The 26,876-nt window shown below is 35.5% G+C and overlaps 2 protein-coding genes across 2 annotated transcripts; both read right to left on the bottom strand.

The window, feature by feature from the left end:
* Positions 1-3,936: 3,936 nt before the first annotated feature.
* Positions 3,937-4,708, bottom strand: LOC131649261 (uncharacterized). Its single transcript, XM_058919028.1, has 2 exons — positions 4,171-4,708; positions 3,937-4,049 (listed from the first exon to the last, which is right to left on the bottom strand). The coding sequence occupies exons 1-2, from the start codon at positions 4,706-4,708 to the stop codon at positions 3,937-3,939; spliced, it is 651 nt and encodes a 216-aa protein (XP_058775011.1).
* A 7,638-nt stretch (positions 4,709-12,346) lies between these two features.
* Positions 12,347-14,699, bottom strand: LOC131649259 (uncharacterized). Its single transcript, XM_058919025.1, has 10 exons — positions 14,679-14,699; positions 14,306-14,573; positions 13,905-14,123; positions 13,674-13,764; positions 13,464-13,602; positions 13,199-13,302; positions 12,983-13,103; positions 12,734-12,904; positions 12,597-12,659; positions 12,347-12,493 (listed from the first exon to the last, which is right to left on the bottom strand). Exons 1-10 carry the CDS (start codon positions 14,697-14,699, stop codon positions 12,347-12,349), a joined length of 1,344 nt encoding a protein of 447 aa, XP_058775008.1.
* Positions 14,700-26,876: the final 12,177 nt, after the last annotated feature.

Here is a 26,876-nt window from a genome sequence, read left to right as displayed (position 1 = left end):
TAAGGTTGAAATTTTGTGTGAATGAATGAGAATTCGGCAACTATTGATTTGTTTCTACTGTAAACATGAGAGAGGGAGAGGGATCCTACTACGTGAATGAAAATTCAGGTTTGGTTGTTAATTGTTAGTTTGGTCGGGAGTTTATTTGCTGAATTTTTTTTGTGTGTTTTTTTTTTTTCTTGTGAGTGATGGATAGCATAGTTATAGGGCGAGGGAAACGACTCATTATGGCCAGGAACATCCTTTGATGACAATTGAAAATCGTGATTCTTTTCTTACTATTTTTTTTTTGAAATATTTTCAAAATTGTGAGACCATGATTTTAATGGTGGTTAAAGGTCTTAATATATTATAGTGTCCAAATTTTAAACTTCAAATATTTTACAAATAACAGGCAACTCATTCAAATATTCCATGGTTATGATTTTCATGGTTGGGAACATAGGAATATTTGTAAAATAAATTTTAGGCAGCAACTTCATCCATGCAAGAGTTAAAAATCCTATAGCAATTCAAAAGAAATTTTAGGCTATTACATATCACAACAATTTCAAAAGCAGAGATAAAACTTTATAAATGTTTATTGTAACATAAACAAATATATCAAAACTTGCAGAGTTAAATAAGAAAAGTATAACGAAACCAAAGGTTTGGATTCTCCACCTCATAAAAACCAAAGAGCTCTATATTCTAAGGGGTCAAAAGGAGTTGTGAATCCTTAAGTTTATAGTTATGCTATCTTTATCTTTACAGTGGTTTTAAGAAATTGACATGTGCCATATATATATATATATATATATATGTATATATATATATATATATATATATATATATATATATATATATATATATATATATATATGTATATATATATATATATATGTATATATATATATATATATGTATATATATATATATATATATATATATATATATATATATATATATATATATATATATATATATATATATATATATATATATCATAATTTAAATAGAAATGTTAGAATTTACTCTCTCCATTCCTATTTATAAACAAATATAAATTTTTTAGATTCATTGAATAAATGATGTATTTGGACTATTTGTAGGATAAACACAACAATTATTTAATGAACCTAAAAAAAATTAAAATTTGCTTATAAATAGAAATGGAGGGATTACACTACAAGTAACATCAACACCGTATTTATATACTCTCTTTGTCCCAAAATAAATGTCACATTTGGAAAAAATTGTCCCAAAATACTTGTCACTTTACATTACCAATGCAATTATATTTAATCGTCCAATTGTATCCTCTAATAAACACTCTTAATTTATTGATTTCTCACTTAATATTAATGTTATTTTTAATACACCAAAAGTCAACCAGGATAATTTGGTACAATCACCATTCTCTCTCTTTCATTTATTAATGTTTTTTAATCTGTGTGGAGTGGACCATTGCGACAAATTATCTAAGACGGAGGGAGTCATGTTTAGTGTACATTTGTTTTAAAATAATTTTCTTTTTTGTCTTGGGTTTTGTGTTAATGTTTATCATGCTTAGAAAAACCTACGGTATATCTATAGTGTAAAAAAATCGAGTGTATGTATAACATACCTCTAATTTAAATAGTTGAGGTTTAAAAAAGGTTACACAAATTCATGAAGGATAATCACTGCAATGCGGATGACATGACCATGTAGGCTTTTTCTTTTTAAAAAGGTTACACAATTTCGATGAAGGATAATCACTGTGGACATCGGTTGGTTTGGGTTGGGTTCGGGCCTAATGTGTTGAATCGTTTGAAACCATGGATGCAATTGTTAGGCCTAATTACGACCAAAATTTTAATCGGTTTGATCAGATTCAGTTTAATCGTTTTATCGATTAAAATGGATCCATTTGTTCAGTTAAATGATATTAATGTTAATAATGTTTTTTAATAAAAAAATATTAAATATAAAATTTGGACCCTCAAATATAATAAATCGCTCAATTTTTAACATTATTTTGCATTCGACAAAAATTTAAGCCTTCAAAATTCAAATATTACAACCTGTCAATATATTATAGTCTCCAAATTTAAAACTTCAAATATTTTACAAATAACAGGAAACTCCTTCAAATATTCCATAGTTATGATTTCCATGGTTGGGAACATAAGAATGTTTCTAAAAAAACTTATGGCAGCAACTTCATCCATGCCAGAGTTAAAAACTCTATAGCAATTTAGAAGATATTATTAGGCTATTACATATCACTACAATTTCAAAAGTGGAGATAAAACTTTATAAAGGTTTTTTGTAACATAAACAAATGCATCATAACTTGCAGAGTAAAATGAGAAAAGCATAACCAAACCAAAGGTTTGGATTCTTCACTTCATAAAAACCAAAGAGCTCTATATTCTAAGAGTTCAAAAGGAGTTGTGAATCTTTAATTTTACAGCTATGCTATCTTTATCTTTACAGTAGTTTTAAGAAAATGACATGTGAATTTAAGAAAATGATGATGTCCAAATGCAGGGAGTGGAGAAAAAGAGAACTGCAGTGCAAGCACTGCCACAAAGTTAGTTGGTTGACTAGAAGGCGTTGTAATAGGTGTGAAATAAAAGTAATGTTTGATGAGACCAGTTACAATATAGAGCTCTTTGGTTTTTATGAGGTGGAGAATCCAAACCTTTGGTTTTGTTATGCTTTTGTCATTTTACTCTACAACGTGGATTACATGTGAATTTATTCCACTTTTGTAGTTATGCAGCACCAAATTAGTTGAATACATACGGTGTAGATATCTCTATGACGTAGGAAACCACTGTAAAGATAAAGATAACAAAACTGTAAAATTAAAGATTCATACCTTTACCTTTGATATGTTTAGTGCTATTTGAAAATAGATTTTGATGAGAGAGAAACATGGTTGGGAGAGAGATAAAGAGAAAGGTATCAAAGGTATCAAAAATCAAAGGTAGCAAATCTTGGTCCCTCCTTTTAGGGAAAGGATTCGCTCCTTTTGGGAGAAAAATCTACTTTGTTTTTTATGAATACAAAAGAAAACCTATAAAATAATAGTATTAGTATTGTACTTTTGGTGAAAAAATAATAATATGCTATGTTTTTAATGAAGAACTAGTAACAAACCCGTGCTGCCGCACGGGTAATATTTCTATGATTTGTAAATCTCAACAAAAATAACAAATGGAATAAGACCTTGAACCGCAAAAATCATGATACAATAACATTAGTTTTGATAAAATAATAACACATGAAGGAGTGTTAATAGTTGAAAGCAATTACAAAATGTGTTACAAAGGCTTGTAAAAGAACTATAGAGCTGCAACATGAATCTCCAAAATGCCGTGAATTTTTGAACCTGAAATAGCAAAAAAAAAATCAAAAATTATATTGTGCATGTAAAGTCCAACAATGAGGTATATTATTTTGTTTATAGCATAATAAGATTGTATTTTTAAAAGCACACCTATCAAATGTTATGGAAAACTTCTTTGAATACTACATTGGTGGTAGAAATCATAGGTTCTTTATCTCTGTCATGAATAAGAATCCTTAATCCCTTTTTGGATTTAACTCTTGAGATAGCCACATATAACTGCCCATGACTAAAAACTTCTTTTGGCAAATACAAACCAACATTGTCAAGTGATTGGCCTTGGGACTTGTTAATAGTCATGGCAAAGGAAACAATAATTGGAAACTGGCATCTAACCAATTTAAATGGCCATGGTGATTGTGAGGGGGACAAAGACATCATGGGAATATAAAAGATGTTACCAATATTTTTTCCAGAAATGATCTTGGCTTCAATGACATGAGCAGCAAGCCTGGTGACAGTTAGCCTTGTACCATTGCACAAGCCTTCAGATTGATCTAGGTTCCGCATTAACATAATAGTCGCCCAACTTTCAACCTAATTGAATGGTTAGGCAATCACGAAGTTTTTAGAGCATTTAGGAATTCAGGTGTCACATGCTCATATGCATCAAAGTTAGTTGCATCAGATTTATCAATAGAATCACTACTAAAGTATTCTTTCTCTTCTCCTACAACAATAGAAAAATAGATATATTCAGTTAGTTAAAGCATTAAAAAATAATGAATAACATGTTTATACCGATAATTGTTCTTAACATAATGAGCATTAACTAAGTGCATGTTGAATACCTGGAAGAAGGTTTGTGATATATTGGTTGATATCATCTACTACTTCTATTGTTGAAGCTAATATTGCACGACTTTGAAGATCATAATTGGAATCAAGATAGTTATGAATGAGACCGGGGTATGTATCTTCAACAATTGCCTTGATCGGATCAGAAAAATTAGAAATTAAGAACTCTTCTGGAATACAAATATCAGCATAACCATCATTTGGCTCACACATGGTCCCATCTCCAATATTTAAAATCCACTCAGAAAATCTCCTTATGTCATCAGCATTAGAAGTAGTTCCACCAGTTTGCAAGCGCATGTTCTTTGTAAGTCTCAAGACTTTGCAATGATCCCAAATATAAGAAGCATTGATTGTTGCATGGATAATATCAGATCTAGTACCTCTTGGTATAACAGGGAGAATTTGTCTAAAGTCACCACCAAACACAACAACCTTACCTCCAAAAACTTTTTCAGAAGCATGTGTGGTTCCACTCATAATATCCTTTAAGGATTTTTCGAGAGCCTCAAAGCAAAACTTGTTAGCCATAGGGCTTCATCCCATATGATTAGATTTTTCATTTTTAGAAGCTCTGCAAGATCATCTTTTTTGTCAATGTTGCAAATAGAAGTTTCTAAAGTAGGGACAGGAATCTTAAATCTAGAATGAGTTGTTCTTCCACCTGGTAACAACAAACTTGCAATCCCACTTGAAGCTACCAGTAAGACAATTTTTTTCTTAGACCTAAGTGCTGCTGATAAAGTGTTCCACATAAAGGTCTTACCGGTACCACCGTAGCCATATAAAAAAAAGACCCCGCCTTTTTGCTTTTCTACAGCATTAATGATCTCCTAAAAAATGCCTCTTTGATGCAGAGACTGATATTTATACCAAAATGACTCTACTTGACACGGTTGAATTTAAATATAGTACAAATATAATACCTGGATCTCCTGCCAATAACCGTTGATCATAAAGTATCCCATTCGATAAATACATCCAAGTCTTTCTCCAAACATGTTCGGGCCTATTCATGGATGAAGATAGTAACATCGTCACAAAAAGCTTGCGTAAAAATGGACCTGAACCCTAGTGATGCGCCTCTTTGATTTCCTCGACGAATTCACGACCATTTTGTAAAAATCCCATCACAAAGCATGCATCTCTAAACGTTTTAAGTTTTTTCCCATCAACTGTCTTGATGTCTTGATAACAGAAAGGACCCTTTTTGACAGTGAGCATCATCCTTAAATAAAATAATTCGCCGGTGCTTTGCGGAACCCAAATTAGTCTCCCAATGGTATACCCTCGCTTCCTAAGTTTCCAACTTCGACTTCGTTTATGATAAACAAATTTAGAAACAAAATCACCGTAAGTTAGTAATCTTGCTTCTTCATAAGTTTTGTTAGCCTCAAACCAAGAAGTAAACATGGACTCTGTTACACTCGGTTTGAGCAACACATCACCAACTTGCTCGTAGTCTTTGTAAAACACGGAGTTTTCACCTTCCATGTGAAAAAACAATCTCTCTACGGCTGGCTTTCTTCCATGTATAGAGTAAGAAAAAAAATCCTCCAACATGCTTCACTTGGGGAGATGTATCGAAAATCCAAATATTGTTTGATCTCGTCAACGTTGTCTTTGTCTTGACCTTGTATGATTGCAGAAATTCTATCTGATCCTTTGTTTATATATTTAAAAAGGTATTTGATAGAAGTACTTTGGTTGCACCATTCCATGTTGATGTGGGCTTCATACTTCAACAACAAACTTGGATTGTGAGGAACTACATGACCACTATGAAATATGATGCCGTTTTTTTCAATGGTGTGTCCGTTGTTTCTTCTCCTATAAACCTGATAGCCATCTTGGTCCACTATAGTTGTAGGTTGAAATTTCTTAGGGTAAAACTTGGTGCACTTCCTATCTTTCATGCAAGGTGAGTTGACATTTACCAAACCACAAGGACCACGAACCATGTGAGATTTCACCAAATTGTATAGCCTAGGGTGTGTTTCGGGATCGGGAACTTCAACACTAATGATCTTGTCAATGTCTTTGGATCTTGGATATTTATTTGAAGGATGCAAGAAGATCAATATACGAGCATGAGGAAATCCTCTCTTTTGAAACTCAATGGTGTACATATCTACAATTTGAAGAGCATAATAATTTTTTTTTATTAATATTAGAAATAGAATAAGCAAGTCAAAGTATAGGGGGTAATTAACTCACAAACAAGAACTTTGCCAAGAACACCTTTTTTGGTTAAATTTGAAAGCAATTGATCAAACTTGATTTTGAAAATTCTTGAAATGATATCCGGTCGATCTTGAGGCTTCAAATGTAGAGGTCCAAGCACTCTTTGAATCTCAGGCCAATTTGGGTTACAGGTAAACGTAATAAACAAATCAGGAAATCCAACTTTACTGCATATAGCCATGCCATCATAATACAATTGATCCATAAATCTACGACCGCCGACGAAGGAAGAAGGCATCACAACTCGTTTACCTATGCTTAAACCTAGATCTTGACTTTGGTCGCCCTGTTCATTTAAAGAGTTGTACTTGGACACCCGAAGCTTTGGTTGATTTTTGCGTAGCCATTCTAGTTTCTCGGACTCTAACATTGTGTAACCATCGACCAGAAATTGCTGGAACAACCTTATAGAAGATAACAAAGTCTTAGCTTCTTTCATCCTGGTTTGAATGCGAAAGGCCAGCCATTCACGAATTGTGAGCCTATTTCTTATGTTGTTTTCGTTGAGAGGCAAGTCCCTATGAGCTACATCGGGTCTATAACCGTCCTCACCATACGGAAAAATCAAAGGATATTGGTAAGCCATGTAAGCAGCATGTAGTTCGTTGATTCTTTGAAGTCCTCCTCCTCTCTTTTGCATGATGATATCCCTTATTTCTGCTGTGTCAATATCACCAACAACCAAGGCTGTAACTTCAGACACAGTAGGTTAATTATACACTCTCCCATCGGTGGATCGGTTAGAAATGAGTCGTAGCTTAAGGTTTGGAGTTTCTCCATTATTCAACCATTGTCTCGCCATTTGAAAGCTCTTAGCATGAGGATTTACTTCATACAGCATCCGGGACAACTCATTTACAACCATTGGATCAATGATCTCTTTGTTCCTTCACATTAGATAATAAGATTCATTAATACAAACAGTTTATTATCAAATGCCAATCACTACATTAGATCTGGTATGTTATAAAAAATAAAAGAGAAGTGTTATTGGAAATTACCGTAGATAATGCATTCGGTTTTCTACCTCATTTTCCGTGTCATAAATATATAACTGAGAAAACTTTGGTTTTTCACCTTGAGGAGGCAACAAACTTCCAATTCGATGACACATTTGACCTTGTATCTGTAGTGTAGGAGGCCCACGCCCATTGTCAAAACGATTGTCCACCTTTGCTCCCGGTGAAGTGAATGCAAACATCATATTGTATAGTCGAATATGTTGTTGAAACTTCCTGCTAACTAAAATGTCGTGATCAAACAAAAGTTTTGCAAGCTGATCCGACAGCTGTTTTAGCATTGGGAGTTCCACTTTTCCGTTCCCACAACACATCATGAACTTTGGGTTAGCAGAATGGGAGATTTTCTGCATCCTCTCTTGATACCACATTTTTGCTTTACAATAACGACATTCGATTATTGAAACATTTGGACATATTGGTTTAATATATTGAGTTTGTGTTTCTTTACTGGATGAAAACTACGTACCTTCCGAATTTCCGGTTGCATTTGCATTGATTGTAAATGGTGCTTCGTAATCGTCTGAGTCTGAAATATTTTCATCTTCGGATACATATGCTTTTATGGATATACATAGAAAATTAACATCCATGAAAATAAGCTAATCATACTGTAAGTTTGTGTTAACATAGGAAAGTCAAAATAGGTAAGTATGAATTGACATATTTAGTGATAGAACAAAGTATTAGACATACTTGCAAAAGGGTCGTAGTCGCTATCATTTTCGGAGTCGCTCTAAAAATCCATGTTGATCGTAGGTGTAAAAATAGGACATGTTGGCTCCGTGCTATAATGGTGATTGTGTGTTGTCTGTGACAGTTGTGGTCCATTGTGACAATTAGGCTGGTGGATTTTTGTGACATTTGCAGGGCAGCCACCGATGGTGTAGCGACATCCATGCTGGAAAAAAAAACAGACCAACAGTTAATATTAGTCAGCATTAATTGTATTATAAAAAGATGTACCGTGTTCGGTACCTTGATACGGGTGTTGCATTTGGAAAGGGCTGCGGTAGACGAATGGTTTGGTTAGAAAATTCTCTATTCAAATTCAACAGTGGAATTGGATCTGTTAATTGTTTCCTAGGCCTGCCCCTTCGTGGTTTGGGGACATTTGCACCTCTGTAGAAATCAATCCAAGTGGTTACCAAGTGAGTAACTTCCAAAATTTTCACAGCTTGATGAAAATAATGCAAAATGTTATAGATGTATCAATGATGATAAGTGATATGAAATATTGTGTCATGTCATTGAACTATGAATGATTGTTTCTCACACGTAGTACAACAAAATTGTATTAGATTGCACTGTTGTAATAATCATGCATTGTTGAAAACACAAAGGTAATGCATCTGAATTATACCATGTTGTTGATCTGGTAGACGACGCGTCGTTTAAATCGCACGGTTGTGTCTCAGGATGAGTTGGAAGTCCGTACTGCACAACAACAGTTCCATAATTCTTAGTGTCCACAAATGGATTGCTGCCAGCGACGAAAAAGGTGTGGATTAAATTATGAACTTTTGTAAAAATTATCTGGTTCATAAACTCGCTGTTTAGATTCCGACAAAGTGGCCACCGTAAAAGGTTAGGAACACCAAGGAGTTTACGTACCTAGTTTATGAGTTTGCCTTGAGCGTACAATTCGTTGTGGCTGGCCCTAAGCTGGTTGCGAGTATAGGAAACTTTATGGTCAAGTTCCTAGCCATGTTTGGAACTCCATAGTGATTTTTAGGCCTACCCCGACCTGGTTTGGAATGTGGTGTAGCTCTGTTGAAATTGTAAATCATGAATTGCATTATACATAGAAAGTATAGCCAGCTAAGGTAACTCTACTCCTATTGAAAACGCGTATCTGTCCCATTTTGATATAAGGCTGTTTGTTACAATATATTTGACATGAATCCGTTGGCAAGATCATTAACTTGTCACACAAGTTAATAGGACAGACACAGTCTTATTAAAGCATTATTAGAAAAAATCTATAGCATAGTTAACATTAAAAAATTTATGATAAAATGTAAAGGGATTTAACTAACGTGTCTATATTAGAAGAACCTCCAGCTTCAATGATGGTGTTTTCATGATGAGTCGACCGGTCTTGCCTATATCCCAATGAGGAAAGACTGCACGCTTCATTTACCTTTAGCGTAGAATTGGATGCAAACTTTGACAAAAGATTAGTTCCCAAAGAACCAATTTGGCAGGACCTAAAATTTGTTTTAAAAGTGTGTCTTGATATGCTAGGTTCTGAACCAACGAAACGTGCATTACGGACAGTAGAGTGTTCATCGTCTTGTGCGCTGGAATTATTGTTTTGATATGATGGAGTAAGCTCGGAAAAAGGTTGTCTCGGAGCGCAAGCTATTGGAGTATTAGTCATGGTATCCCCACGATGCAGTTGTTGAGGACTACATTTTTTACGTTTGGACCGATTTTATTTCAAAATATATGATCTTCTTGCCCTGGCTTTTTTCGAACATCCAATTTTGTCAACAGAGTCCATATTTGGCAGCAATCAAGGTACTACAACAGTCAACCACATTCAATTTTGGAATAAGTTAATGATGTGGTTATAAAATAAATTTCATAGCAATTTACTTTAAACTACTATAATATACTTAGATTGTGTGATTAAAGTTAGTTGTCTTTGGTACCAACAATAATACTTCTTGCTGGTATTGACAACTACATTTACTCTGCATTTAATGAATCAAATGGATAGTAAACATATCAATATCTAGTATATTAAAGTTCACAACATAAAGGAAAACATAGTAGCTAACAGTCATAAATGATATCAACCAACTGAATTAATTGAATGGGTGGTATAAATTTTCTTATTATACTCTTTAGCATAAGAGTATTGTAAACCATGTTTCAATACAATGCTATCAACTTTACAGAGATTCATTGAGGACCAACCTTTTGCTAGTATTCAACCTAAGGTGAGTATAATTCCTATTGAAGTTTGCAAATATACATGATTTGAAAATAAAGAGCCATGGGTCCATTATACACTAACATTTTTCTGAGTTTTTTCACACTTGCTATGCCTATGATATTTCAAACCATGTCCTATTTTGTCACTACCATTGTTAGGTTCAAATGTTTTTAAGAATGGCAGCACAACTTATTTTTTTTCAAACTCTTATCAGTATGGGAGATATGAAGAATTAGAACATATGAAGAGTTAGGTTCCACAACTCATTATTTTGTCACTAACAAAACTACAATTAGAATATATGAAGAGTTCCATAGATTTGCTTAGAAATTATGTTTTAGGAACATTGAAGATGCTGACCTGTGGCATAAGATTTATTTGTTAACAGTATGGGAGGTCCATCCTCACTTGCATATCCTCATTTGAAAGACAAGCTTCTGATAACACACACGGTTCAGGTAAATGTCAAGGTATTTTAGTTTTCTATAATTAATTTTGCAATGTTTCTAAAAGTTTATAATATTATTTTAGAGCAACAACATTTTTAACACATTTCATTATTTGTAAAACATTGTGTCCCATGCTAACATGATATCCAATCAGCCAGAGTTGTGGAACTATAAGTTTAAAACATATTATTTGTAAAAAATATTGTCACAATCTTTCCCTCCTCCAAACTTCCAGCCCAAATAAAATTGATATGCAGTGGAAGTTATTCATAAAGTATATAGTTGGTACACTGCATTCTTATAAATGCTTTGAAATAAAGTAGATTATAGGATAGATAATAGGTTTAGCTTTTAGTTAATATGAAGAAGCAATAAAATTTTCTTTACAAAAGTTAAATGGAAATGGTTCAAAAACCATACATATGCGGCATTGACATGGGAAAATGGTAAACCAAAGCTGACATTACATTAAATTGGAGGAGAAAAAAGCAAAAGTGTATTTTCAAGGCATTGACTTACCACACAATAAATCTCCAAGCATTTATGATTGATGTGACACTATACTCTATGTTTTCTCAAAATGATGACCTATGTACTTTCAAGTTGCTGAATTGTCTCAGGAAAGGGTAAAATATATCCATGAAGAGGTTACCTCTGTACTTTTTGATGACTACCGTGCCAACCTTCATTTGCACAACAGATAAAAGGAAAATATGTTAACAATGTTGGCAAGATGTACAACATGGAAATAGAATGCCTTTAATAATCTAAAAAACATGAAAGAGAAATCAAAGGACCACTAAACTACAAAGTTATACAAATCAACCTAGGAGTATACCAACATATATTGCTTCAGCTAGCAGGTGTACCCGAAAAAGAAGGTGGCTGCAAGTACAAAGTTGTTTTGAAACACAGTTGGTAAACATTTGAAAAGTAAATAGTATCCAATTAAATAGTTATATTTATTGTGTTTAATTTCTAGGGAAAACAAAGAAAATGATACACTAAACTTATTGAAACATTTGATGAATAAGATATGTGTTCCTATTGCTTCTCCAACTAATAATTCTTTCATAAGCCAGGTACATTGTATTAATTATGGGTTAAATGGTTGTTTTTATCAAATAGGTGACATATCAATCATTTAAAGTGTTTTCTAAAATTCATCTGCATGAATATATTGCACACTTTCAACATATATTACTCATTTAATAAAAGACCAAATTGCAGTGCATATTAGGGAATAGGAATTTCAGCTTCATTACAAAACATGCTTAATGATTAGTTAATTAAGGAGTCAAAGTACATCTCACAAAACATAGATTAATCTAGATGACATTAGCCAACAAACATAGTCTTAGTAGTTGGATAATATCCTTACAAAGGGTTATATGCTAGATTCAGCATCAAAAAAAGATACTAACTACTGAAATCAACCTTCTCCATTAATCTTTCTTGATATGCTTTGTTTTTTTCCAGTCTTGGCCTTAGTGGCTGATTGTTTAGGAGTGAGTTATTCTTGTTCGATGAGTTCGTTAACTGAGGTTGACGTAGCAACCCTCTTGGCAGGGGTACTGCTGCTTGCAAAAGGACTCCCCTCATGCTGAGCAACAGAATCGGGGACAGCACCGATTGATTGTTCAGAAGTTTGTGTGAGCTTCTATGGCCATATAGTGAAGTTATCATTAGTAATAGAATAAATTATAGGAGTGGCCATTCTGTTTTGTTACAATATTGTTTGCATTCAATTAACATGAACTTACTTTGTTTGGATTAATAGTTGGAGAAGTGGTGTCGATTTCCATAACAGCAGCATTTGGTGTATTCTGAAATAATGGAATATATTAGTTAAGTGTTTCCACGAAATTAGGACAATATGCATCAAAAACAGTATGCTCACCTCATCTGGGGTGAGGTAGTTGTGAAACTTATCGTAAAGGTCGTTGTCGTGAAGTATTTTCACGATAGAGAATCGTTGGTATTGCAATTGGTACTTGATACGAAAGGCTAATTTTCTATTCAACAGAACATCAAGGTGAGTAGGCCAAATCTTAGGGTTATCCTCTCCATCCTATGAAAATAAACAAACAATTCATAAACATGTTTCTTTAGAATTCTATATTCATCCAAATGGCAATGTGTAGCTCACCTTCTTCATAACTTCCCTTAATTCCTTAGCAGTCAACTTAGTATAAGGAATAATATCCTTATCCCAAAAAACAAAGATTCCCTTATGTCCATCATACTCTAATTCAACTTCAAGTTTGAATCTAAAATGAATAGGTAAAAATCAGTTTATACAACAGGATATTCTACCACAATTTTACGCACAATCAGTTTATACATAGAAAGACTAAGTGCTTACTTGGTAACGGGTTCAGGATCCGCATTTCCAGTTGATTCAAAATACCATCCAAACTTGGAGACATTAAAACCCGTGGTCATCCCAATAGTGGTTGCAAAACAATCCTATTGCGTAAAAACATTCCAGAAATCAATTTTCTATAAAAATATTACATACTAAATGAGACATAACATAATGGATACTCGTGACAATCCAAATAGTATAATAGCACAGATATAATCCTAATATTAGTATAATATTACAAACAATGTAATAAGAATCAGACCTTTGCGGCTTCAGAGATTGCACATATACTCTTGACCTCACCCAAGCTAGTCCATAAATTGTTAGTAGATTGAATGGATGAATCAGCAGTTAATGATTGGGAAGGGGCAGGTATGTTGGAAAAAACAGTTTCTCCAAAACTGATAGAACAACATATTAGTCATAAGATATGCCTCTAAATAAAATTAATTGTAGTTTCACAACACATTACCTAGCTCTGAATTCATCAACCCGTGGATGCTCCAAATTAATGTAAAGTCTAGAGCCGTTCCATGTGTTGGACAGCGATGGTAAACCAAAGACTGTATTAAAATGTGTAGCGTGCTAGTTAGAAAATGAAACATCATATAGTGATCTAATTCAGCTATATTTAAACAAGTTATAAAGTCAATTAGAATACAAATGAACCACTATGACATGTTATATGTATACTTAATCAAACCTGTATTTATCTTGCACCAAGCATGTGTCAAGATTATAATAGTAGGACCAGAAAAGTTGTTAGGGGTAGTGTAGTTGATGAACTGCTTTCTGTAATCACCCCATAACGCCAGCTCGATAACATTGCCTTCGACATCACGTAATGTGATATTGACGCAAGATTTCCTACCACCACCTCCTATCTGGGTCTTCAAAACATCTTGCAATACCCCGATAACATCTGCAAAGTATGATATAGACACAGATAAATGTCTGAAATTGAAAAATGCAATAAGTGTTTTCACTAAACTTTTGAGAAATGAAAAGGTACAGAAGACGTCAACAAAAACTAAGTGGCTCAAACTATGCATAAATAGTGATATTTAGACACATTTTTATAAAGTAAAATGGTTGAATTCTCACCATACAACATATCATGCTTGTAGTTTCCTTTGAGAAAGTGCTCAATAGGGTGAAAATTGTATTTGTGAGTTGGTATTTCAGGAATATCAACTTTTGTCATGGTGGTACCTCCATTGAAGATGAGCTGGAGTGGATTAAAACAAACTTTGAAAGGCCCATCGTTATCAACCGGCTCTCCATTATAAAGATAAAATGTCTCATGCTCCTTGACAACTTCAATCCAATCTTGGAAGTCTCGGTTCTGAGTGGTCACATGAATCTTATCACCCTGTGAAATGAGTGCAAACATAGAATGTTCATAAACAAAAATGATACCATCTTCTTCATTGATAAAATATTACATTAAACTGTTAGAAAGATAGAAAAATGTTACCTTTCGATCTTGAATAACCATTTCAAGGTGTTGTTATCCATTTTTCTCAATAACAACCCACATATCAACAACCCGGATAAGCATTTTCCATACTTGGTTTCCCTTGACCAAATCCTTAATGAGAATGGGCGCCCTCAACATTAATCCTGTGGTAAACGGAAAAGAACACTAACTGAATGATAGAGAGCTTATGTATACTTTTAAATAGAACAGAAAGGAAATATTCTTTTGAGCTTCGAAAACGGTTAAAAATGGAACACGCTACAGAAAAGGAAAGAAACCCTTTTTTAATATACCCTGCAAGAGTAACATAGAGAAGCAAGACAACAATGTTATAACTATCGTATTTTGAGTAACAGAGCCTGGAAACCGGTTAAATGGAAAAGAGCAATAACTCAATGATAGAGAACTTATGTATACTTTTAAACAGAACAGAAAGGAAACATTTTTCTGATCTTCAAGAACGTGTAAAAATGGAACACACTAAAAAAAAGGAAAGAAACCCTTTGTCATACCCCGAAATTTGCCCATCTCATTTCACCTTTCAAATGCTCAAAGATCTCCAATTGCTCAAAGCTACCTATCTCCTAAACAAGTGCCTCTGAACTAGGGTTTTGCTTTTCTCAAATAAAAGTCAGGTTCTGATATCTCCAATGGACTTCATGGCCTCATATATGCTTCAAAGAATCCTCATGCCAAGTGTCAAGCTCTGATTCAAAAGATTGCTCACTCAATGGCCCAAACAATCAATAATCGACTGGTGGACCTAAAAGTCAAACTATGGTCAAACCACAGTCAAAACTTGTGATTTTTGGTCAACATCCTCATTATGAAGTATCATTCATCATTTGATCAAGGATTGATCATGATCCATCAAGAAAAGCTCCAAAATTATTAAAAACCTGAGTTTCTAAGTTAGGGTTTTTAAGGAGAAAGTCAACTGAACTTTGACCAGCCATAACTCCCACATGGAACATCAGAACTTTTCCATCCAAAGCTCATTTTGAAGGAAATTGAATTTTATACAAATTTGTATCTCACATGCCAAGTCTAAAAATGCACCATTTGGGAGATATGAGCCAAAACATTACAGGTCCTTCTAAACGATCGCAAAAAGTCATTTTTTCTCAAAGTTCATAACTTGAACATGGTAGATTCAATTGAGATGAAACCAAAAGGATCTTTTATAGGACTCTTTAAGCTTTCCAAAAAGTCCAATAACATGTTCATATGATAAAAATTGAAGGAGATACAAGGCTCAGAAGTTGGTCGATTTGTAAGAAAAACACAAAACTCTAATTGCACAATTTGGTGTTTTTTGACTAATGGGCCTAAAATAATGGGTCTCAAACGAGATTGTGGACTATTTGAAGGTTCTTGGACCAATTATTTCATGTTTATAATATTTATTTTATTTATTTTGATTTTAATTAAACTAAATATTAATAAGTTATATAAAATATGAAATAATTTGTTTAAAATCAAAGATTAATTTTCCAATCAAATCCAATAATCAATATGTCAAATATATGGACCAAAATTGTGGCAAGAGAGATTGAGTCAAGATTGAAGCTAAAATAGAAAGTTTCTAATCAAATTTTCAATCAAATTTTCTTAAATCTCCAACCCATAAAAACTCAAGATTTAAGTCCAATATTCACCCTAATTTGTTCCCCAATATATTCATAAGACATTAAGCTCTTCAAGGACGATTTTTCTGGCCAAGAGAGTAGGGTTCGAAGGAGAGAAAATTTTCAAGAGGCTAGGGCACGATCAAATCATCTCTTCAGCAAGTTGCAGTCGAAGCCAAGCTTTCATTCGTCTTCAGGAGGTTCCCAGGAGCACAAATACAATACCATTAAGGCTCCATGCACATCCAAACGGCCTCCTCAGGCGTCACCGGTTTGCTTTATGTTTCCAATTTCAAACTTTTAATTTATACCATATAAATGATTGCTATGCGTATGTCTATAATCCTGATGATGTTTAGGATCCATTTGAACTATCATTTATGAGTTTTAGCGCAGGGATGAGTGTATGCCATTGTTAGGGCATAAAACTCATGAGGTTTCATATTCAGGGTTACCGACCATTTCAGTCAAAACCGACTCCACCACTGAATTCGCAAAGTTAGATTTAGTAGACCTGGGTGGTTTTGGCCTTTTCGTTTTGACGTTTGCAGGTTTTTGAAGTTCAGCCTCGCTGGAGAAGGCGACCGGAGTTTGACTCCGGCGCCGCTGCAATTCATGGAGACTAGACGAAGCCTACGTGGTGCTTTCCATCATTATCATTGGTGAGTCAAAGCGGCAGACTTCTCTCTCCATCATTCATTGGACGACGTGCATCCATGGGGCCCCCGCTATTTGACTTCGTTTGAATTTCAAAGAGAAACGCATGATGGAATATCATTAAGTGGCTCTGGTTCAATGACAAGCGAAACACATGGCGCAGCAGGCAACCTGATGTCATTGGCAACTCAAGGGACCAGGTTCGAATCCCAGTGTCCTCTCTATTTTTTAACTAATTTGTTTACATAATTATGCTCCCAGATCCAGCGTGCCACTCCCGTGAGGGATCATGATGAGCCCTCAAGTATCAGCCAGTAGATCGCTCTCTCCCAGGATCCAACGCAGATGGATACGCTAGTGTACCAAAGACCTCCATGCTGCATAACACCTGATAAGAGACCCTATAGGTCACAATAAGTTTTCTTAGGTTCAGGGGGTTACCCCAGTATCCTCCGACTACGCGTTGTCAAGTCAAAAGCTAAGTTTATATTTCTTTTCTTCTTTAAATATCATTTTAATTTTATTTTGTCTTTCTCTAAAATAGGGTTTCCTCGAACAGTCAATGAATCCCTCCTACACTAACTTTATTTATTTTCCGTTTAATTCTCAGATGATCAGAGTCAATCAAGGGTTCGAGGAAGATCAAGGCATTCAAAGATCTTTTATTTTTCTGTTACCCTATAAGGGTTTTATTGTAATAGATTAGGTCTATTCTTCTGCCTTTTAATTTCCCCCATCCTCGCGGGTGTTTATTGTAATAGCGTAGGACATTTAAACTGCTTTACTTTTCTGCTGTGGTTAGTAATCCTAGGGGGTGCAAGCCTGCTAAATAACTTAGATCACTAATTACAAGATAAATAACTGAACTGAACTCACGTGATTGTTGCACCCACACACCTTTAGGGTAACCTCTCTTGTTGCCTTGTTGCCTTATTATCTTGTTGCCTTTATTTGTGAAAAATAGTCAATCCCTCGATTCCGAGGATATCTAAAGCAAGGTTTCCTTTAAAAGATTGAAAATCATCATATGATATCTAGTCCCTCGATGCTGCTTCAGAAATAAGATGATTGTCCCATTGCTAAGGTATCCTCGCATGATGCCTAAAAAGATTAACGACTATTATATCCTTCCCTTAGACTACCTGCCCTCTTTATGGTAGGGGCAGTTTTATGGCGAACGATACTTTTCTCGATGACCCTTAAACATCCAATTGAAAGACTTCCTGCCCTCTCATGGTATGGATAGACCCTTTCGCCCGAAAGGCTAAAAGAATGATTTTTCAAACTTAGGGTAGTTGCTATTAATTGCTTACTCTTTTTTCAAATTTAAACTCAAATCTATCTTTCCCACTCTTTTCAAATACTTTCAAAACAAGGCTACGCTTATTTACAAGCTAAAGTCCTTAACGAATTTTTTCCTATTCACACCCTACTTTTCAAACATTACAAACATTTTGAAAACAAAGTGAGCTAAGCAATTAAGAGCCCATGGATAACCATGGATACAAAGGGTGCTTTAAACCTTCCCTTTGTATAACGTACCCCCCGAACTCAATCTCTTTTAAAAGGTTTTTTTCTGTTCTTTTAGCCTTTCTATAAATTGGATAAAATAAAAGTCGGTGGCGACTCTTGCTTACCGCGACATTTCTTACAAGTCAGTTCTCCCACCGTATTACAGAACTGGCGACTCTGCTAGGGATGCTTTCGATTAAAAGAGGGGTTACCTTAAATTTTAGGATCATTTAATGTTTGTCTTGCTTGCTTTATTTTTCAGGGTTGTCTTGGGAATTAAATGAAGGACGAATCCTATACCCGGATTCAAGTACACTTAAGATAGGAGTGGCATAGTCATGAAGACCTCTTTCACATATGTGGGAGATGAGTCAATATGAAGTTCACGCTTGAGTTAGGACTCTATAGATATATGCACACCTTTCTCAAATGAGGGAGGTCTATGTATGTAACTTTGGGTGCGCCGGAGCTCAAGGACCTTTAGTCACCTTTGACCCATCTTGGCCTTTAGGAACGTAGTGGAGGGACTACTCTTGACAAATGTTGAGAACTAGTCGCTACCCGATACTACAACTCAGATAGGTTCATTCTCAAAGTACCATTGCATGATGCAAATGCACCATGACCGAGGGTGCTTTAGAAGGACTGACAATTCTGAAAACTTTATAAAACCCGTTGTTGATATCATCCTTATCCATAGAAATACCTTTGGGGAAGGGTAGTTACCTAGTCAAACTACATGAAAAGCCTTTAAACCTAAGGACATTTGCGTGACTTGCTTGTGTGTGCTACTAACCCTTCTGTTTCCTTGCAGGATCTGCTTGTAGGGCATTTCTTCTTTATTACCTTATGCTTTACCTATTGTATTGTGTTTTCATGACATCATGACATCATGACATCATAACATCACATGTCAACTAACCCTTTCAAGGATCTTAGGAATTTAGGGCGCACAATTTCAGGTGCTCTTATCAAAGGACTAAATTCTCATCAAGGGGCAAGAGGATTTACTTTCCTCTAGCCCTATATCTTCCAATTCAAAGACACAATAACTATCAAGGGGAAAGAGGATTTATTTTCCTTTGGCCGTAGGCCTTCCAATTCAGGGACACGATACCTATCACTGGGCAAGAGGATTTATTTTCCTCTAGACATGTACCTTCAAAAGTACAAGTATCCCGAATCAGAGGCTATGACCCACTAGATATGGTGAGCTTGATTCTCAAAGAAAGACATTCAAAGACAAAAGTCAGAATTCTTCAGACAAAGACGCGACTAAATCATTTTCTAATGTCGACTTATTGGTCAAACAAATACCATCAACAAATCAATTCCAATCAGATGAACATTCTGGAAGCTTGACCCCCAGACTTCTGAAACATTCAAATTAGAAAGACATTCCAGAAGCTCGAACCCCGGACATTCTGAAAGTTCCAATCAGATGAACATTCTGGAAGCTTGACCCCCAGACTTCTGAAACATTCCAATCAGATATACAGTCCGGAAGCTCGAACCCCAGACATTCTGAAAGTTCCAATCAGATGAACATTCTGGAAGCTTGACCCCCATACTTCTGAAACATTCTTATCAGATATACATTCCGGAAGCTCGAACCTCGGATACTCTGAATCTCTACACCAGTTCCCCAACGACGACGAAAGCCAAATGTACCTAAGCGTCTATTCACCAAGATCAATATGTCGCTGGCTCAAGCAGTACAACATCTGTTGAAGATCGAATTGAGTACTCTGAGAGACACTCCTAAGAATCCTAGCACCTCCACTACTGGCTATCAACCCAATGTGAGATGCGCATACCATTTCAACAGTCCTGGAGATGACACTAACAATTGCTGAACATTGACGAATAAGGATCGAGATCTGATCGATGACAGGGAAATCAAATTCAACCCTCCTGAAAACTCCTGGAATGATCACTGCTCCTATGCCTACTCATAACAAGACTGACTGACGTCTAGACGGACGAACTTTTGGATCATTAGATCTGCTTTCATTTGCAAGTTTCTTTTCTGTTTGTTTAAACATTTGACTCATGATAGACATTATCTGTTTTAATAATCATCATCAGTGCATTGCATACGTATGTCTTGAATAAATCATTTCGCTATCACTCATTTTAAATCGCGTCTTTACTTTGCATATGTTTTGTGATACTCGACTCCTGCTAAAGCTGTATACCTTTTGAGGGAGGATGACGAAAATGATATCGCAACCTCATACAGTATGCTTTTGAACAGACTATGCTGACGATGTACAAGCATTGTTTCAATTCCTAAACAGTGGAGATATAAGAATGTTAATCCCTCGTCAACCCCTTTGAGCCTAAGGAGTAGAATTTTTCTTTCTTGTACAATTTAAAACCCTTAATCGTAACATGGGGCAGGGTAGTTACTCAGTTAACTCAATTATCTTAGCTGTTGTCTACACGAATAATGAGGGGTTCCCGCAACCATTAAGTCAGGCAGTCAATATCCACCAAAAATAAAAAGTTGTTAAGTCAAAACCTGTGAAGGAGACTTATCAAAAATCGAAACATCCCACTGACTGTAACCTCAAAATAAACAGTTCAAGCAAAAGTTAGGGGTAACAAAATCACTGTCAAACAAGAGGTCACTACAAATCCTCGAAAAAAAAAGAAGAAGAAAAAGAATTACAAGAAAGGAGGACTGCCTGTCCAAATAAACTGTCGGTGCTGAAACCATCATCAAATGTCAATGTTAATACTTCAAGCTTTGCTAAAACTGAAACGCAAAGTTAACTGAGCATATGATCGAAGGACATCATGAATATTGGGATGGGTACAAATAAACTTTGAGCCATTATCCTTTGTTTCTTAAACGGTGAACCAAGCCACGTTACAACCCTTGAAAGTCCTAACTGAAGCATGGTTAGTTCGAAAGCATACTGTCACAAAAAAAGGTATCATGACTCCTTAAGGTCAACAAAAAAATGCTGAGTTAATATTTCGTTTTTACAAACATCACGTTTTCATAAAAATCACGCTTTTACATCTCCTGTTTTAATATTGTTCAAAAACTCAAAACAGACATATGCATTGCATCTCATGAGTTCATTATTAAACATATTTTGATACATAATTTCAAATGTTAGCATCAGGAAGAAGTTGCACAGGATACAAATAATGACTGAAAGTTATCCCGACAGACAAAACCACTTCAGAAGCAATGTCTCTTATGTATACAAGGGGCATGAAATGGTTTACCCAATCAATCTGGGGCAATCAAAGCAAGATTCCAAGAAACTCTCAAATGCCAAACAGTCAAAGTCACATCCCAAGTGGGTTTCAAACTATTTCCCGATCAATCTGGGGCAATCAAGTCAAGATTCCGAGAATCTCTCAAGGATGCCAAAATAATCAGGGGCATGCGTCCAAGTAGATCTGAAGCTACTTCCCAATCAACATGGGACATTGTCCCGGGCCTATGATTACTAGGGGAATGTCGCCCATAGTGCACATCTCATAAAGTCCTCGCGAGGTGAATCTTTCCAAAGTCCCTACTAGCAGGGGAAAATCTATGCAAGTCCAGTTTGACATCTTGATCAATACTCAGTGGTGTGTCCTAATCAATACAAATCCAGGAAGGGTGGTTACTATAATACTAGGGGCAACGTTCAAGACATCCACGTCTTCCCACAAAGCCGGTTACACAGGATCATATCCCCACAGAGTAATCATTAAGAAGATATCTTCAAATGTTCTCGCCCCAACAAAGACTTAGCTCCCCAAGAGAGCTCACATCTTCGACACTATCAGTTCCCCGACCTTCTTCTCTTCTCCAAACATGGTTTATTAACATCTCTAATCCCCAGTCAAGGTACATCAAGTTACTGGTCCTCCCCAAGCAAAATCGTAAATTCCCAGCTGAGCGTCTTCAAGACAAGATCAAATATCCAAGTCACAATGACACAGAGATTTATTTTCTCAGAACAACATCACTCATACATCATATATATCACATACATATTCTTACATTGCATGCATTACCTCATGATAAACATACGGGTTTCTCATATACATGCATCATGACATTGCATATTTCTAACTTTGTTTTCAGGTTCCGCCTCGACAAGCATTCCTCTCAAATATAATCGAGCTGAAGATTCATTCTGACAAGCCTTTTTTATTCCAAAACTTCATCAAATAACTTATCAACTCTAACGAGCAAGCATTCGCTATCAGATATGGTCTAATGTATGACCCGTTCCGGTATTCTCAGTCAGATATGGTCTAATGTATGACTCGTTCTGGCATTATCCTTCATATATAGTTTAATGAATAACTCGTTATGACATCCTTCATCAGATATGGTCTAATGTATGACTCGTTCTGGTATTTCTCCTTCAGATATGGTTTAATGAATAACTCGTTCTGATGTCCTACTTCCATATATGGTCTAATGTACGACTCGTTCTAGTATCCTTCCTCAGATATGGTCTAATGTATGACTCGTTCTGACATTATCCTTTAGATATGGTTTAATGAATAACTCGTTCTGACATCCTTCATCAGATATGGTCTAATGTATGACTCGTTCTAGTATTCTCCTTCAGATATGGTTTAATGAATAACTCGTTCTGATGTCCTACTTCCAGATATGGTCTAATGTACGGCTCGTTCTGGTATCCTTCCTCAGATATGGTCTAATGTATGACTCGTTCTGACATTATCCTTCAGATATGGTTTAATGAATAACTCGTTCTGACATTCTTCATCAGATATGGTCTAATGTATGACTCGTTCTGGTATTCTCCTTCAGATATGGTTTAATGAATAACTCGTTCTGATGTCCTACTTCCAGATATGGTCTAATGTACGACTCGTTCTGGTATCCTTCCAGATATGGTCTAATGTATGACTCGTTCTGGTATCCTTCCTCAGATATGGTCTAATGTATGACTCGTTTTGGTATCCTTTCTCAGATATGGTCTAATGTATGACTCGTTTTGGTATTCTCCTTCAGATATGGTTTAATGCATGACTCGTTCTGACGTCCTCTATCATATATGGTCCAATGTATGACCCTTTATAGTATTCTATTCGAAGATCTAATTCTATTGTCACGAACGGTGTAGACACGATCAACTCTCCAAAGTCTAATTCAGTTACTACGAACAGTAATGACACGATCAACATTCAATAACTATTTCTCAAACACCTCAAGTTCAGATATAGTCTTACTTACGACTCATCCTAAAAAGTATAGTCTAGCGTACGACGTATTCTGATTCTCAAAACTATCAAGCTGGATGGCATCCTCAAGCCCATCTCCGAAAAGTCCCTTCATCGTCAACAAGGGAAAATTTCTTGGTATTCTAGTGTTCAATCCTCTTCTACCTTCAGATTCCGACAGGCACACATGCCAATCTACTTCCTCAGGTATAATAAGATTGAACAGGGGCAGTTTTCATACCCCAAAATTTGCCCATCTCATTTCACCTTTCAAATGCTCAAAGATCTCCAATTGCTCAAAGCTACCTATCTCTTAAACAAGTGCCTCTGAACTAGGGTTTTGCTTTTCTCAAAGAAAAGCCAGGTTCTGATATCTCAAATGGACTTCATGGCCTCATACATGCTTCAAATAATCCTCATGCCAAGTGTCAAGCTCTTATTCAAAAGATTGCTCACTCAATGGCCCAAACGATCAATAATTGACTGTTGGACCTAAAAGTCAAACTATGGTCAAACCACAGTCAAAACTTCTGATTTTTGGTCAACATCCTCATTATGAAGTATCATTCATCAGTTGATCAAGGATTGATCATGATCCATCAAGAAAAGCTCCAAAATCATCAAAAACCTGAGTTTCTAAGTTAGGGTTTTTAAGGAGAAAGTCAAATGATTTTTGACCAGCCATAATTCCCACATGGAACATCAGAAATTTTCCACCCAAAGCTCATTTTGAAGGAAATTGAATTCTCTACAAATTTGTCTCTCACATGCCAAGTCTAAAAATGCATCATTTGGGAGATATGAGCCAAAACATTACAGGTCCTTCTAAACGACCGCAAAAAGTCATTTTTTTCTCAAAGTTCATAACTTGAACATGGTAGACTCAATTGAGATGAAACCAAAAGGAGATTTCAGAGGACTCTTTAAGCTTTCGAAAATGTCCTATAACATGTCCATATGATAAAATTTTAAGGAGATACAAGGCACATAAGTTGGTCGATTTGCAAGAAAAACACAAAACCCTAATTGCACAATTTTGTGTTTTTTGACTAATGGGCCTAAAATAATGGGTCTCAAACGAGATTGTGGACTATTTGAAGGTTCTTGGACCAATTATTTCATGTTTATAATATTTATTTTATTTATTTGGATTTTAATTCAATTAAATATTAATAAGTTATATAAAATATGAAATAATTTGTTTAAAATCAAAGATTAATTTTCCAATCAAATCCAATAATCGATATGTCAAATATATGGACCAAAATTGTGGCAAGAGAGATTGAGTCAAGATTGAAGCTAAAATAGAAAGTTTCTAATCAAATTTTCTTAAATCTCCAACCCATAAAAACTAAAGATTCAAGTCCAAGATTCACCCTAATTTGTTCCCCTATATATTCATAAAACATTCAGCTCTTCAAGGACGATTTTTCTGGCCAAGAGAATAGGGTTCGAAGGAGAGCAAATTCTCAAGAGGCTAGGGCACGATCGAATCATCTCTTCAGCAAGTTGCAGTCGAAGCCAAGCTTTCATTCGTCTTCAGGAGGTTCCCAGAAGCACAAATACAATACCATTAAGGCCCCATGCACATCCAAACGGCCTCCTCAGGCGTCACCGGTTTGCTTTATGTTTCCAATTTCAAACTTTTAATTTATGCCATATAAATGATTGCTATGCGTATGTCTCTAATCCTGATGATGTTTAGGATCCATTTGAACTATCGTTTATGAGTTTTGGCGCAGGGATGAGTGTATGCCATTGTTAGGGCATAAAATTCATGAGGTTTCATATTCAGGGTTTGTAATACGGTGAACTGACTTTTTTATCGAAATGTCGCGGTAAGCAAGAGTCGCCATCGAATTTTATTTTATCCAGTTGGAAAGGCAAAAAGAACAGGAAAGACCCTTGAAAGATTTTGAGTTCGGGGGGTAATTACGCTTAGGGAAGGTGTAAGACACCCTTTGCATCCATGGTTTTCCATGGGCTCTTAATTGATTTGCTCTTTTGAAGAAATGTAGAAGAAGAAGAAAACAAGGACTTTAGCTTGTAAATAAGCGTAGCCTTGATAATGTTTTAAGAAAATGGAGTTGAAAATAGATTTAGTCAGAGCAAGGCAATTAGGGGCAATTACCTTAATTTTTGCAGAAGTGTTCTTTTAGCCTTTCAGGGCTATCCCTCCCATAGGAGGGCAAGGAAGTCCTTGTATTTGGAGGTTGAAGGGTCATCGAGAGTTCGTTCGCCATAAGACTGTCCCATGCCATAGAGAGGCAGGTAGTCTAAGGGAAGGATCAGAATAGCCTTTCGTTTAGGCAGCAAGAGGACACCTCAGCCTTTCGTAGGCAACTTCCGAGGGACGAGATCATTTTAGTGTATCGAAGGCAGCATCATTAGGGACTCATGATCTTTGAGTTATTCGAGGCAACATGGTTGAGGTATCCTCGTATTCGAGGGACATGGCTATTCTGCAAAAACACAAGGCAACAAGGCAACAGGCAACAAGCAACAGGCAACAAGAGGGGTTACCAAAAAGTGTGCGTGGATGCAACAATCATGTGATTCAATTCGAAATATATTATCTTGTAATTAAATGGCTCTAATTCAGTTCAAGGTTGCACTCCCTAAATTACTAACCATGGCAGAAAATACAATATACAGATTAAATGCCTTTAAGGCCAAACAATACAAACCAGGAACAAATACATAAGAATATGTAGAAGGGAAAAAGAAACCAGCGGGTTTGACATAAGTAATAATTAAGCAGAAAAATAAAAAAGGTTAGAGTTTTAGGGTTACTGTTTATTTGAGCTTTTGGCAGTTGGCAAACCCTGAAAAGGCGGAAAAAATAGAAACCAAATAGGGGTGAGTGCATTATAAATTCAATGGTAGGTACGGTTAACCATAATCAAAATAAAAAGGACAAAAGAAAAGAAAAAAAGGAAAATATAGAAACTTAGCTTTGATTGATAAGGTTGATAGTCGGAGGTTGCCTCGGGCATTGACTCTGATCACCTGAGAATTAACAGAAAAATAATCGGAAGTGAATGTATGGATAGTTCCTTTAAACTAGCAAGGCAAAATAAATGATCAAAAATTAAAAGGCAGATATAATATTGTATTAAATATATATAAAAAAAAAGAAAAGGAAAGATAAATAAAGAAAGTTGAATCGGGACTTAGCTTTGTGAAA

This window comes from Vicia villosa, linkage group LG2, assembly GCF_029867415.1.
Source record: "Vicia villosa cultivar HV-30 ecotype Madison, WI linkage group LG2, Vvil1.0, whole genome shotgun sequence".
NCBI classification, from domain to species: Eukaryota; Viridiplantae; Streptophyta; class Magnoliopsida; order Fabales; family Fabaceae; genus Vicia; species Vicia villosa.
The sequence above is the reverse complement of the archived record's forward strand: the minus strand, read 5'-3'. Positions and strand labels throughout refer to the sequence as shown.